Raw genomic sequence first — 12,500 nt, 5'->3', positions numbered from 1 at the left:
TTTTTTAAAAAAAAAGATGTGGTGGTGGTGATGGTACGCATCTTTAATCTCAGTATTTGGGAGGCAGAGGCAGGCAGATCTCTTTGAGTTCAAGGGCAGCCTGGTCTAAAGAATGAGTTCCAGGATAGCCAAAGCTACCCAGAGAGACCATGTCTCAAAAAAAACAACAAAATTGAAATACTTTTAGCACAATTAAATAGAAATCCTATATTTTCCAAATTTCATATACGGATGGGTCTAATGGAACCATGTGAGTTTATTTTAGCAACCACTCTGAACAATGATTGATTTTCTTTTAAATGTTTTGCACTCATGTATGTATGTGTGTACTGAAGAACCAGCCTGCCTCTACCTTAAGCTTAAAAGCCATCTTATAGTAAAGACAAACTAGGTTTATTCCTGTTTATGATTAAGCCTCTGTTTCTGAAGGATTAGGCTATGCCTGGCCTGTAACCTTAACTACAAATGGTTCTGTACTGCCTGTTCTAGGAATGACGATCGATCATGTCTTTGTTTCAAAAAGATATTTATAACCATCTTGCAGCCCTGCCTTTGTTTCAAAGGGTTCTATGGCCATCTCTGACTACCTTGTTATGGCTTCCTGTTGTTATGACTACCTTGTCTGCCCTCCTCCAACCATGTTCTTGTTTCAGGAGGGACAAGCTTTGTTATCTTTATGTTCTGCTTCTTACACTTCACCTATTTTGACTGCCAAATCTTTCATTTGAAAATCTCCTATCCTTGAGCTATAAATAAAAGTTTTGTCTTCCTCACGTCTAATTCTGACCTCTGGAACCCTGCCTTAGGGGGAGGCAGCCCATGTACATGAATAAAAAGCTTGCTTTAGTTAATTTGGTCATGATGATTTGGGTCTGTGGTCTTTCTCCTCCCATCTTTGAGATTAACAGTGCCATGCACATGCTGATGCCGACGGAAGTCAGAAGAAGGCATTGAGTTCCCTGGAACTGGAGTTATGGACAGCTGCTAACCACCCTTTGGATGCTGGGAATTGAACCAAGGTCCTCTGCAAATGTAGTAAGTGCTTTTAACCGTGCTTTTAACCACTGAGTCATCTCTTCAGACCTTGACCAATGATTTTTATCAAAAAAATTATTAACATCTACATGAATGGCTTCTTTCAGCAAGTCACTAAAAAAAAAAAAAGAAAAGCTACAAATGTTCCTTCTGCCTCCTTAAATGTATGAAGCACTGACCTGAAGGCAATTCTCTGTAAATTGGCTCTATAGCTATTTCTCATCAATGAGGCCAGACAAAGCCAAGGGTGGTAAGAATTAGGCTCTTGTTTCTGAAAATCAGGACTAAAATTGAACTGGCCTGCAAGCACGAGACGGGTAATCCCCTTACCTTTCCATGGGCACAAGAACACATTGTTCATTTTCGGTCACAAGATTTATCCTTGGAAAATTAAGTAGAGCAAGAAATTCATTACATGCTCTACGCTACTTAGAAAGAGAAAGCAACACCTGCAATAGACTTCTACCTATCTTCCTAAAAGTGATAGATTACCTTAAAAGCCAATGTTTGTATAATATGTAGTTAAATGCCTGCTTGCCTGAAAACTAGACTAAACTTCTAACTAGCTGATAGTTTCCTTGAAAACAACTTAGAACCGTTTGGAATTCCTGTTGCTGTGAATCTGGCTTAAATCATTTGGAACCTGAGCCCCAAGCCAGGCCCAAATGCCTACCCTCAATAAACCAACTAAAAGAGTTGAATTAAAAGTAGAGATTTATTTAATGTGGCCACATTGGAAGAGAGACTATGGGATCCAGAGAAGACCCAAAGTCCATCTTGGAGGCCCTAAAATGAGATCAGAGTTTAAATAGAGGGCTAAGGATATGCATATCTAACAGCTTCTGTCAAGGTATGGCCTGCCCATTATTGGCTCACCCTTGTCTGGGCTTCAGTCTCATCCTGTAAGGCAGTCTGAAATCTCTTTCCAGAAGACAAGTTCCCACTTGGCTGGTACCTACCTTTTCCTTCTCCCAGAATGAGATTTCTGAGGAAATTCTCATTTCTTGGGGGTCATTGTTTTGATAACAAGTAGTGAAATCGAGAGGCACAGCTATGCTAGAATATCTTTACATCTGCTGAGCCTCTTCAACTACACAGCAGACTTTCAGAACAGGGTATTTACTTCTGTGGCTAGCACTATAGCAACATACTTCCTTAGGCTGACCCCACAGTCCAACTGAAGGAAAACGTGTTCCTCACGCCGTCGTCACCTTTGGCCTTCACAGGAAAAAAAAAACTTCACTGATCTAGTTTTATACTTTGGTAGATTTACGATAAGTAACAAAACTTCTATATAGTCTGGGTGACCACTGAAAATGGAATCACCTTTCAAAACAAAAAACAAAAAACAAAAACTAGATCTGATATGCACAGACTACCACAATGTCCCTGGCTCTGAAGGAAAACATTCCAAAGGTGAATTCCTCAAATTCTGAAACGTTAAATAGCTCATCACTTTTGCCCAAGAGCAGAAATATTGCTTTAACAAAACCATGAACCAGGGGAAATGTAGGCACGTGGGGGAAATCACGGTGCCAGGGACATAGCAAAGTACAGCATTTGCTGACAAGGAGAGCTAGTACACAAAAGAGATGCTTAGCATTATCCCCAAGAGATAAGTGCTTTCATTCCTTTTGAATTTTTGTAATGCGATCACCATGTTTTTAATTAGATTGATTCTCTTCTATTTATATGTATGTGTCTGTATCTGTGCGATTATTGTTTCATGCATGCAGGTATCCCCACAGAGGCCAGAAAAGAGCATCACATCCTCTAGAGTTGAAGTCACAGGAAGTTCTGGGCTGCCCTATGTGGGAGCTGGAACCGAATTCATGTATTCTGCAAGAACACTATACACCTTTCACTGCTAAGCCCTCTACCCTTTTCCCTTATTTGTATTTTTAAAAACTATAATGCTGGGGTGGGGGGGGATGGAAGGGAGGTGATAGTGGATGGATATGATCAAAATATATTGCACAAATGTGTGAAATTTTAAAAGAATAAATTTTAAATGTCATCAAATACTTTTTCTTTAAAATTTGATAAAGCATGAAGAGAATTTAGGACACATTTTTTTTGTTGCTTTTCTATATGCTTTCTTTTAAAAACTGTCATTGTATAATACACCATCATCATCATTATCATACATGTATATAAATATACATATGTGGAAATTGGGGAAATAGCTCAGTTGTTAAAGTGCCTGCCACATGACCATGAAGATCTGAGTTTCAGGTCACTGTCACCAAGAGAATAAAGGAGGCAGAGATAAGTGGAGCTTGGAGCTTGCTGGCCAGCTGTCTAGCCAATCCTTGTGCCCCAGGCTCAGTAAAAAACCCACAGTTACAAAAAAAAAGTAGAGAACAAGAGAGGAAGACACTCAAAATCAAACTCTGGATTTCACACACATACACACACATACATGCATGTGCACATGCATTCACATATAGTATACACACAAATTACTTTAAAATAATAAATGGGGAAAGATCTGCTTTAAATATGCATGTGTGTATACAAACATACATTTCATGTGCTTTACTTCCTCAAAATCTACTCTTCCATACACACACACACGCACACGCACACACACACTGAAATAGGGTTTCACTATGTAGGCCTAGCTGACCTAGGACTCACTTTGTAGACCAGGCTAGCTTCAGACACTCTGCCTCTATCTCAGGAAAACTGCCATTAAAGGTGTGTACCATCACACCCAGCTTTCTTTTCCTTTTTTTATTTTTTATGTTCATATCAGATATTGGAAATCTGAGAGAAATCAACTGATAGTTACCCTCTTCTCTGGGCTCTGAATTATTGCAAAAGTCACTCTTTAGTAAAGCACTTAGGGCTTGAAGAGAAAAGGACTCGTTGGAGACTGTTTAATCCCTTGTTTTCTTCCTAATCTTAAAAAATCCTGAAATTAAATCAGAAGACGGTAATGCATGCCTGTAATTCCCAGTACTCGGGATGCTGAGACAGAAGGATCAGGATTTCAAGACCATCTTCAGCTACATAATGAATTTAAGGCCAGCCTGGACCATATGAGACTGTCTCAAACCACCAAAAACAACAACCATCCTGAAATGAAATAAGTTTAACCGTAACTGTCTTTGGTAGAGCTGAATTGAGACAGGTATCATGTGCTTGGGCAGTACATAGCAGGCTGTACAATAGGGAAGCTTCTAATCTAAAAGCTCCTTAACCATACACAGCAAGTACAGCCTGACAGTTCTACTAAGAAGCAGCAGCAGGAAAGCTTGGTGGGAGCAGACAGGGCAAGCTTGCTCCCAGATGCTTTGTCCAGCCTACCAGTCATTTCACCTCACAGATGGAGGCATGGGAGAGCGAGTAGAGATCCACGAGGAGTGGTAACCTAATCCCAAACAGAAAAGGAAAGAATCTCTACAAATAGAGAAGATTCATCCAGATGAGTAGGGAAATAAATGTAAAACTATTAAAACTGCCCAGGCATGGTGGCGAGTACCTTTAATCACAGAGAGACAGAGCAGTCAGATTTCTGTGAGTTCCACACCAGCCTGGTCTACATAGCCCCAGGACAGCTGAGGCTACATTATGAGACCCTGTCTCAAAAACAAAAACAAACAAAAAACCCACCATCACAACAAATATTATTATTATTATTTGGTTTTTCGAGACAGGGTTTCTCTGTGTGTAGCCTTGGCTGTCTTGGAACTCACTCTGTAGACCAGGCTGGCCTCGAACTCAGAAATCTGCCTGCCTCTGCCTCCCAAGTGCTGGGATTAAAGGCATGTGCCACCACCGCCCAGCTCAAAAATTATTTTAAAAAAGTTTGTATTAAGTACTTTTAAGAAAATTAACAAGACATATATGCAATATATACCAATGTGGGGTCCATATTTAGGTTACGTTTTAGAGGAGAATAAATTTCCTAGCTCTTTGCAAGAAAAATTATATGTATACAACAGAAACATGGAAAGCGTAAGACATAAAAATGCAAATATCATTTTGATCGTGGCCATTAAAAAAGAAAAATGCTGGCCCCTTAAATCAGAGGAGGGTACTAGATCATGTTCAACATAGGAAATCGAAATAGTGTATTATCTCAAACGGGCACTTGAGATTTCATGCTTACTCTGTTGCTTCTCTGTTGGGAACTTTTCTCATGGAGAATGCCACCATTGCTCTGAAGAGATATTCTTCATCCGTGTCCCAGACATACTGAAAGAAAAGGAAAAGTAGAGGTGAATGGGATGGGAAGGAGTCCATTTGGTGATATGTTCCATCACCCTCCTCCTTTGCTTTCTCATTCACTTCCATGTTTCTCACACAGCAGACATCATGACAACTCACATTCTTATGCCTTACGATTCCAAGTTTGGCCTTTCCTATTGCACTCTCTTAGACTCTGCAATGTCATTGGCCTGTCAACAAACCTGATATTTGGACACCTCATTCTCGCACATCATGAGAGTATTGTTAAGATCTGGGGTCATAAGAGTCTGATATAGCTGTCTCCTCAGAGGTCTGCAAGAGTCTGACGTATTCAGAGGCGGATGCTCACAACTAGCCATTAAACTGATCATGGGGTTCCCAATGGAGGAGTTAGAGTGAATACCATTGGAGCTGAAAGGGTTTGTGGCCCCATGAGGAGAGCAACAATACCAACCAACCACAGCTCCCAGGGTCTAAACCACCAGCCTGGGAGCACTTAGGGAGGGATCCAGGGCTTCAACTGAATATGTAAGAGTGGAGGGCCCTGCTGGGCATAGGTGGAAGAAGAGAACCTTGACCTCATGAAGGCTGGACGCCCCAGTGGGTGGGAATTTGAGGGTGGAGAGGTGGGGGGGGGTAGGTAGGGGCACATCCACAGAGAAGCAGGAGGAGGGGTGAAGGGATAGGGGGTTCCTGGGCAGGGAGGGGAATGGGGTACGGGGATAACATATGAAATATAAATAAAACATCCAATAAAAAAAGATCTGGGGTCATACTAAGATAGAAACATATTTTATCATAACTACTGTTGCTTTCTTAGAGTACTGAGAAAGGAACAGTTTGAAATATAAACAATCCTAAACAACAACAGAAAATGTATCCCCTGGTTACCTTCTCTATACATGAAGGGTATACATATCCTTTCCTAAATAGCTTCAGGGTCCAGCAGTGGTACAGGCTTACAGTAAATAACCCTTAGCAGCCAGAGCTGCATATTGAGAGCTTGTCTAATAAAAGTTATACATATAAGGCTATCGAGATGGCTCAGCAGTTAAGAGCATATACTGTTATTCCAGAGGACCTGAGTTCAGTTCCCAGCATCTACACCAGGTGGTTCCTAATCACCTGTAACTCCAACTCTGGGGAGTCTGACACCCTTTTCTGATCTCTATGGACACACACAAAACTAAATCTTAATTTTAAAAAATAAGTATACATATATAAAGTATATATAATTTTATATACAATATTACAAATGTGTATATACTTATACACATTCTTGTGTGTGTGCACACTCAGGGAAGCCTTGTTGTGAGGATGTGGAGACAGGAAAGGAGCCTGCTCAAATACAAATGAGAATGTCAGTGTAGCAAACCAAAATGGCGATGCCAGCCAGAAGTTGTCAGAGCATGGCTTTAAATTGCATTTGGGATCTTGGAAAGGATACCTTAGTTCCTCTCACAAACTGATCATGAGTTCTGCCAACAGGAGTGTGGCCTAGGCCACGGAGGAAAGCTCACAGCTCCTGAGATCTGGGAAAGACTAACTAGTGGTGCTTTGTGTTGGGAATTGAGCAGAGAGAACCAACTTGAGTTGAGGGGACGATTAAAAGCCTGTGTGTCTATCAGTTGTGTCACATTTCTACTATGGCTTTCAATGTGTTTCCAAGTGGTTTCCAGGCAAAACAATCAACACGTATAGTAATAAAAAAAATGTACAACTGAAGAACAATAAGGAAAGAGTTACTTAGAGTCACAGTCCTGGCTTAATACCCACAGACCAAAATAGCACCAGGAAGAGACATACACAAGAAGGCTTGTAGTAAGTACTTCATATACCTGCTGTCCTGGCATACAGACACCATAAGTCTATACAACTGAATGTATTGTTAGAGCACTCTTGTGACTTCATGGACCACACAGTGCATATTAATTGCATGTATTTATCTGTCATCTCGGATTCCTTGCTTCCTCATTGGAATAACACTTCTACTAAGCCCTCAAGTCTCCCGGGCCATTTTACTTTCTGCCTACATCTAAGAACACTGAAACCTCACATTTTAGTTGACTAGTCAAAAGTAGCAAGAGAGTCACAAAAACGGGGCTTGCTTAATTTTAAATTCATGATGCTCTGCCCTCCAATTTCTTTCTCACCTCTTAGTATTCTCCATAAGTTCTTTGTCTTAAGACAAGTGTCTGTCCCAAGACTGCTTCAAACTTCCTACACCTTCCCCGCCCCCATCATAACATTTTTCCTTCTACCTTGGCTCTCACTGAATGCTTTTGGTTTTATAGTGCCTCCAACAGCCAGAGCTGGAAGACTGAACCCGGGGACTTTCACTTGCTAGGCAAGCTTTCCACCATTGAGCTTAATCCCTAACCCCTGAGTGTGGAATGTCTCAATTTAGCAATTTAAACTCCCTTGACAAAGAAACAAAACCTTCCAGCACCGACACACATCCTAACCACTTCCTCTCCTGAAGTGCCAAACATTTCTCTCCTGATAATGGCTAATCCCCACAAGTGTGCTGGGAATACCTCTGCCCCTCCCTTCTCAGACTTGAAGCATCAGTTTCTTCTGTGTATGCAAGTCCAGCTTTAGCCTGTCTGCTGACTTTTACTCATGTTCAACTTGTTTCCACTAAACCAACAGTAAAACCCCTGGCTCTACTTGATCTTCCAAATGCTAGCTCCCTCCAACCTTTCACAGCCAGAGCTCCCCTCCCCTCCCCCTCTTCTCCCTTCCTCCCTCTCCCTCCCCTCCCCCTCTCCTTCTCCCTTCATTCTTCTCCCTCTCCCTCCCCTCTCACAGGGTCATATGTATTTTAGGCTGAGTAATAAAGAATGATGACGAACTTCTGATCCTTCTGCCTCCCTCTCCTAAGTGCTAGCAGGTCTGGTTTATGACATGCTAGAGATGGAACTCAGGGCCCCCTACATGCTAGGCAAGCACTCTATCAGCAGAAGTACAGCCCCAGCCTCCTGAGCCAGCCTCTAGACCCAGCTAAAATTCTTATAGGAGTGACTAATACTTCTGCATGTTCACCCCCAACTTACCCTGCTTATTTCATCCTCCTCGCTAATATCTGACTTTCAGTTCTATATCTTTCCAAAAACAGTTCCCACTAAACTCCTCAAGCTTCATTTTGCATCACAGAATGAGCTTGGCCTCTCAACAGCATTTGATGCTTTAAACAGTTACTCTGTCTTGAAACAAACCCCCTCCTACCCTCAACCAGCATGACACACACTCCCCATGCAGTCCTCTTTTCTCAGGGTCCTTAAATGCCATGTTCTTCCTCACAGCTTCTGTTCCAGACACCCTGGTCTTCCTTCCATCCTTCACGTTCACTAAGTTCCTTGGGATTATTGCTATGTTCACATGTGACAGCCCTCTGCCACCCATCCCTCCTTCTCTGTCTGTTCATGGTTATGTAAGACATTACAGAATTGCCTGGGACAGAGGCTCCTGCTGAGGCCAGAACCCTGTATACTTCTCCTTCTGTAATACTTCTCAAGACTGCACATTTGCATTTGCTTTACTGACTATTTAATGGACAATTGATTCTCTCACTACTATAAGCTCCGCAGAGAACGGACAAGGCCAGTGTTAGCTGCCATTGCATCCCTAACATGCAGCCGAATCTAAAGATCCTGGGATACGCGATCTTATACGCTGGCTGGGAGCGGTGTCTCTGCAGTCAAACTCCCTGGGTTTGACTCTCCTGCCGTTTACTGGCTTGAGATCTTCAGAGTCGCATATGACTCTGGCCCTGTGCTTTATTTCCTCATTCGATCAGAATGGACATACCTGTACTCAAAGGGGTAAGGGCTCAGAAGCCGATAGGAGTTCAGTGCTTAGAAGAGCCCCCACTAGGAAGTAAAATAATGCCTTAACAAATGCTTGTTTTATACGCTATTATAACAACTCTTACTTATCAGATGAATGATGAAAACTCTGGCAGCTGATTGGCCAGCAAATAGAATACTTTCAAATCCCTTTAGCAATCTGGGTTTTGTTTGTTTGTTTGTGGTATGAGGCATTAATATCACCTACTAAGTTTTTTTTTTAATGCAGAGCACACCTGGAAACTGACATTAAAATTCGCCAACAGCATCTTCTTAATTCTATGATCTTTCCTACTCTTCCACCCCCTATAGATTCTGAGGATTTTAAATTTCTGTTATTTCAAGCACAATTTCCATACTGTCACCTTCATAGATGGGAAGAATTGAAGCTTTGCATATAAGTGGACAATTTTGTACTGTGAAATGTATTGGTAGCACTAGTCTTTCTGATGACAAGATACCGATAACATTTAGATGCCCACAATAGTGAATGGCAGGCTTAAACTAGACAAACGCATTTACATCAGACCAGACAACCCCCTTTTCTCTATGTTCCCGGACTGAGTCTTTCAAGTTTTCAAAACTGATTTCCATAGCACAACAAAAAATAGTGAGTATTTTCAACCACTCACTACTGATTATGTACTTTAAGCAAACGCATTCTATCAGTGACTCTCATGTTATTGTAATCTAGCTTTGGCAAAAGATCAGACTTGAAGACTCAGAGAAGCCATCTATTTGAAAAAGCCCAGAGCTATTAGAAAACAAAACGGGAAATGAGCCAGCAGGTGTTCTACTTACTGCTTTATCTCCGAGGGCTGCTCGGATGCTAAGTCTTACTTTAAAGGCATTTTCTGCATCTGCCAGAGACGGAGGGGAAAAAAGAAAAGGAAAAAACAAAGAGCAGTAAATTAGGATCAACTGTGAGAAAACAGAGCCTGATAAATCCTAATGTTTAACACAGCCCAGATGAACGGAACAAAGAACTACAATTGATCTGTACCAGCGCTCGCACAACTTTAACACCTATGAAATCACTTACATTTTCCCTTCAGATTCTTAAGAGTCATTGAAAGTTGTTTCAAGCCACATGTCCAAAGACTTAGGAAAAAAATTATTCTTTTTTTTCTCCACTCTACAACATCTCAAGCATTTACGAATCTGTTTATTTTTTTAAGCTTTAAGGCTATGTACCTGGATGGCAGAGTTCAGCGTGAATAGTAGTCACCAGGAAAAAGAGCACCCACAACATTCTTTCAGAGTCGCAAACAGAAGACAAACTGAGGGGAAAAAATCCACTCTCTACTTAAAGCTGGCTTTAACCATTCTGTGACCCGGATTAGGGTATTGGAGAAATCAGCGAGCCACCATCTAAAAGGTTTAATAATTAACGCCCATCCGTTGGGTTAATACGTCCATAGAAGCGAACCATCTCCTGTCAGTTATTTACAAAAATCTATTTGAGAACCAGGTTCGTCATTTCTTCCTCAAACTCTACCTCAGAAGAATGTTTCCTGAGCTGACATAATCAGAAGCCTCCCTCCCTCCTGTAGTTGTCTGGTTAGGCTCAAGGTGGAGAGCATGGAGTTTTCTTTGGCATAATCTTTGTGCCCTTTCAGGCTAATCTATCTGATTCAAAGATAGGCTATCCTACTTGGAAAGAAATATAATTTCTTTTTCATCTCTGGAGAGAAAAGGGAACAACACTTCCTAGAATGTTGGTTGGTAAACAATTCCCAACTAGAGGATGGTCGGGTTGAACCTTAAGATCTGACTGCTCTCTAAAACTCAATATTAGTGATATGAAGCCTCACCACTGGATATGATGATCATTAGGTGATAATGATGATGGTGGTGGTGATGATGATGATAATGATACTTCCCCTGAACAATGTTCTATCCTGGTACCACTAGGTACAAGTGAATGCTAACTCCTTAAAAGGGGTTAGAACTGCTAAGAAACTGTCATTTAGTTAAGTTCCTACATGGTGCTAGTGACATTATTCAGTGCAGCTATTTAACAGTGACTAAGAGCTGCTTGCTGTGAACTAGGCTCCCTGGATTATTTCTCAAATCCTCACAGTGGTTACAATTATTTCACATATGAGGTATTCCAGGACTGAGAGTTAAAGTCACTGGGAGCAATGGCATGAATAGAACGTCCCTTTCCCAGCTACCTTGACTAACCTTGAACTCTTCACCAAAACTGAAATTACAACCAATCCCTGAGATACTCTGAGGTCTAAGATAGTGGAATGAAAAGGTCTCCCCGAGTGGGAGTTCCACCCACAGTGGCAATAGAAGTCCCCTGGGGTCTATGCCTAGGCTTTCCTCTCTCCCTCGTGGCACTTCCTTCCTGGAAATTCATGAGTGGGAGGATGAGCCTGGATGTCTCTGATGTTAAGTAGGACATTGGGGTTTTGAAGCAACAAGGAGGAAGCTATGAGCAGGGACATGCCTGTTCCACTTTGAGAGACGCAGCGAGGGCGGGATATTGTTGGGGATGGCTCCTTTCTGTTAGCTCAACCCACCCGAGGAAGGCTTTCACCATGTCTTCCACCTTGGCACCAAGGACACTGAGAAAAGAAAAGCTGTCCCAGAGGAAGAGGCAGCCAAGCCAGCCCAGCCATTCTAGCAATGTCACTGTTAAATGCAATGGAAATTTCTCAAAGGAAAGAACTGACCTAATTCCAGGAAAAAAAAAAAAGACTAGATGAACTTATCTTGAAAAGGAAAAGTCAATACACACAGAGATAGAGATTCAATCATGGCACAGTGGCCTGTTAGAGACACAGACATCTGATTTAATTTGCTTGTAGTCTTTCACTTCATAAACGTAATAAATTCCCATATGCTCTTATGGATGTGACTGGGAGTCCAGGAAAAGCACACTAAAATACTGAGTCTTAGCCGGTGTACAATATCCATTTCCAAAGAGAAAAAGTCTTCTCTGAACAGTTCTTGTTTCTCAGTGATCGATCTTTCTCTCTGTCTCTCTGTCTCTGTTTCTCTCTGTCTCTGTATGTCTCTGTCTGTCTACACACACACATCCCTGAGGGCACCGAATTGCACACATGTTGTGCATAAATATGTCTGTAGGCAAAACACTAATATACATAAAATAACAAAAAGAAGAAAATATGAAGAAGTAAAAAGAAAGGTTTTAAATACACCTAATCCCACCAGTATGAATGACTAATAAGGACATATTTTAATAAGTAACACAAATTTTCCTTGGCTTTGAACCTTTCTTCTTCTTCTTTCATTTTCATTTTCTTTCTTCCTTCCTTCATTCTTTCCTGCTTGCCTGCTTTTCTTTTCCTTCCTTCCTTTCTTTTCTTCCTTTCTTTCCCTTTCTTTCTTTCTTTCTTTCTCTTTCTTTCTTTCTTTCTTTCTTTCTTTCTTTCTTTCTTTCTTTCT

The 12,500-nt window shown here is 41.3% G+C and overlaps 1 protein-coding gene across 1 annotated transcript in view; it reads right to left on the bottom strand.

Moving 5' to 3' along the window:
- Cltrn (collectrin, amino acid transport regulator) overlaps positions 1-10,354 on the bottom strand; it is a 28,701-nt gene extending 18,347 nt beyond the window's left edge. The window contains exons 1-3 of the mRNA XM_028762138.1: positions 10,275-10,354; positions 9,882-9,940; positions 5,153-5,238 (exon numbers count right to left, since the gene is read on the bottom strand). Of these exons, the coding sequence (XP_028617971.1) occupies positions 5,153-5,238; positions 9,882-9,940; positions 10,275-10,332 (203 nt within the window). The 5' untranslated portion in view covers positions 10,333-10,354. The remainder of the gene's footprint in view (positions 1-5,152; positions 5,239-9,881; positions 9,941-10,274) is intronic.
- Positions 10,355-12,500: the final 2,146 nt, after the last annotated feature.

This window comes from Grammomys surdaster, unplaced genomic scaffold (assembly GCF_004785775.1).
Source record: "Grammomys surdaster isolate TR1022 unplaced genomic scaffold, NIH_TR_1.0 131, whole genome shotgun sequence".
NCBI classification, from domain to species: domain Eukaryota; kingdom Metazoa; phylum Chordata; class Mammalia; order Rodentia; family Muridae; genus Grammomys; species Grammomys surdaster.
Note: the sequence above shows the minus strand (reverse complement) of the source record. Positions and strands in the feature narration are given on the sequence as shown.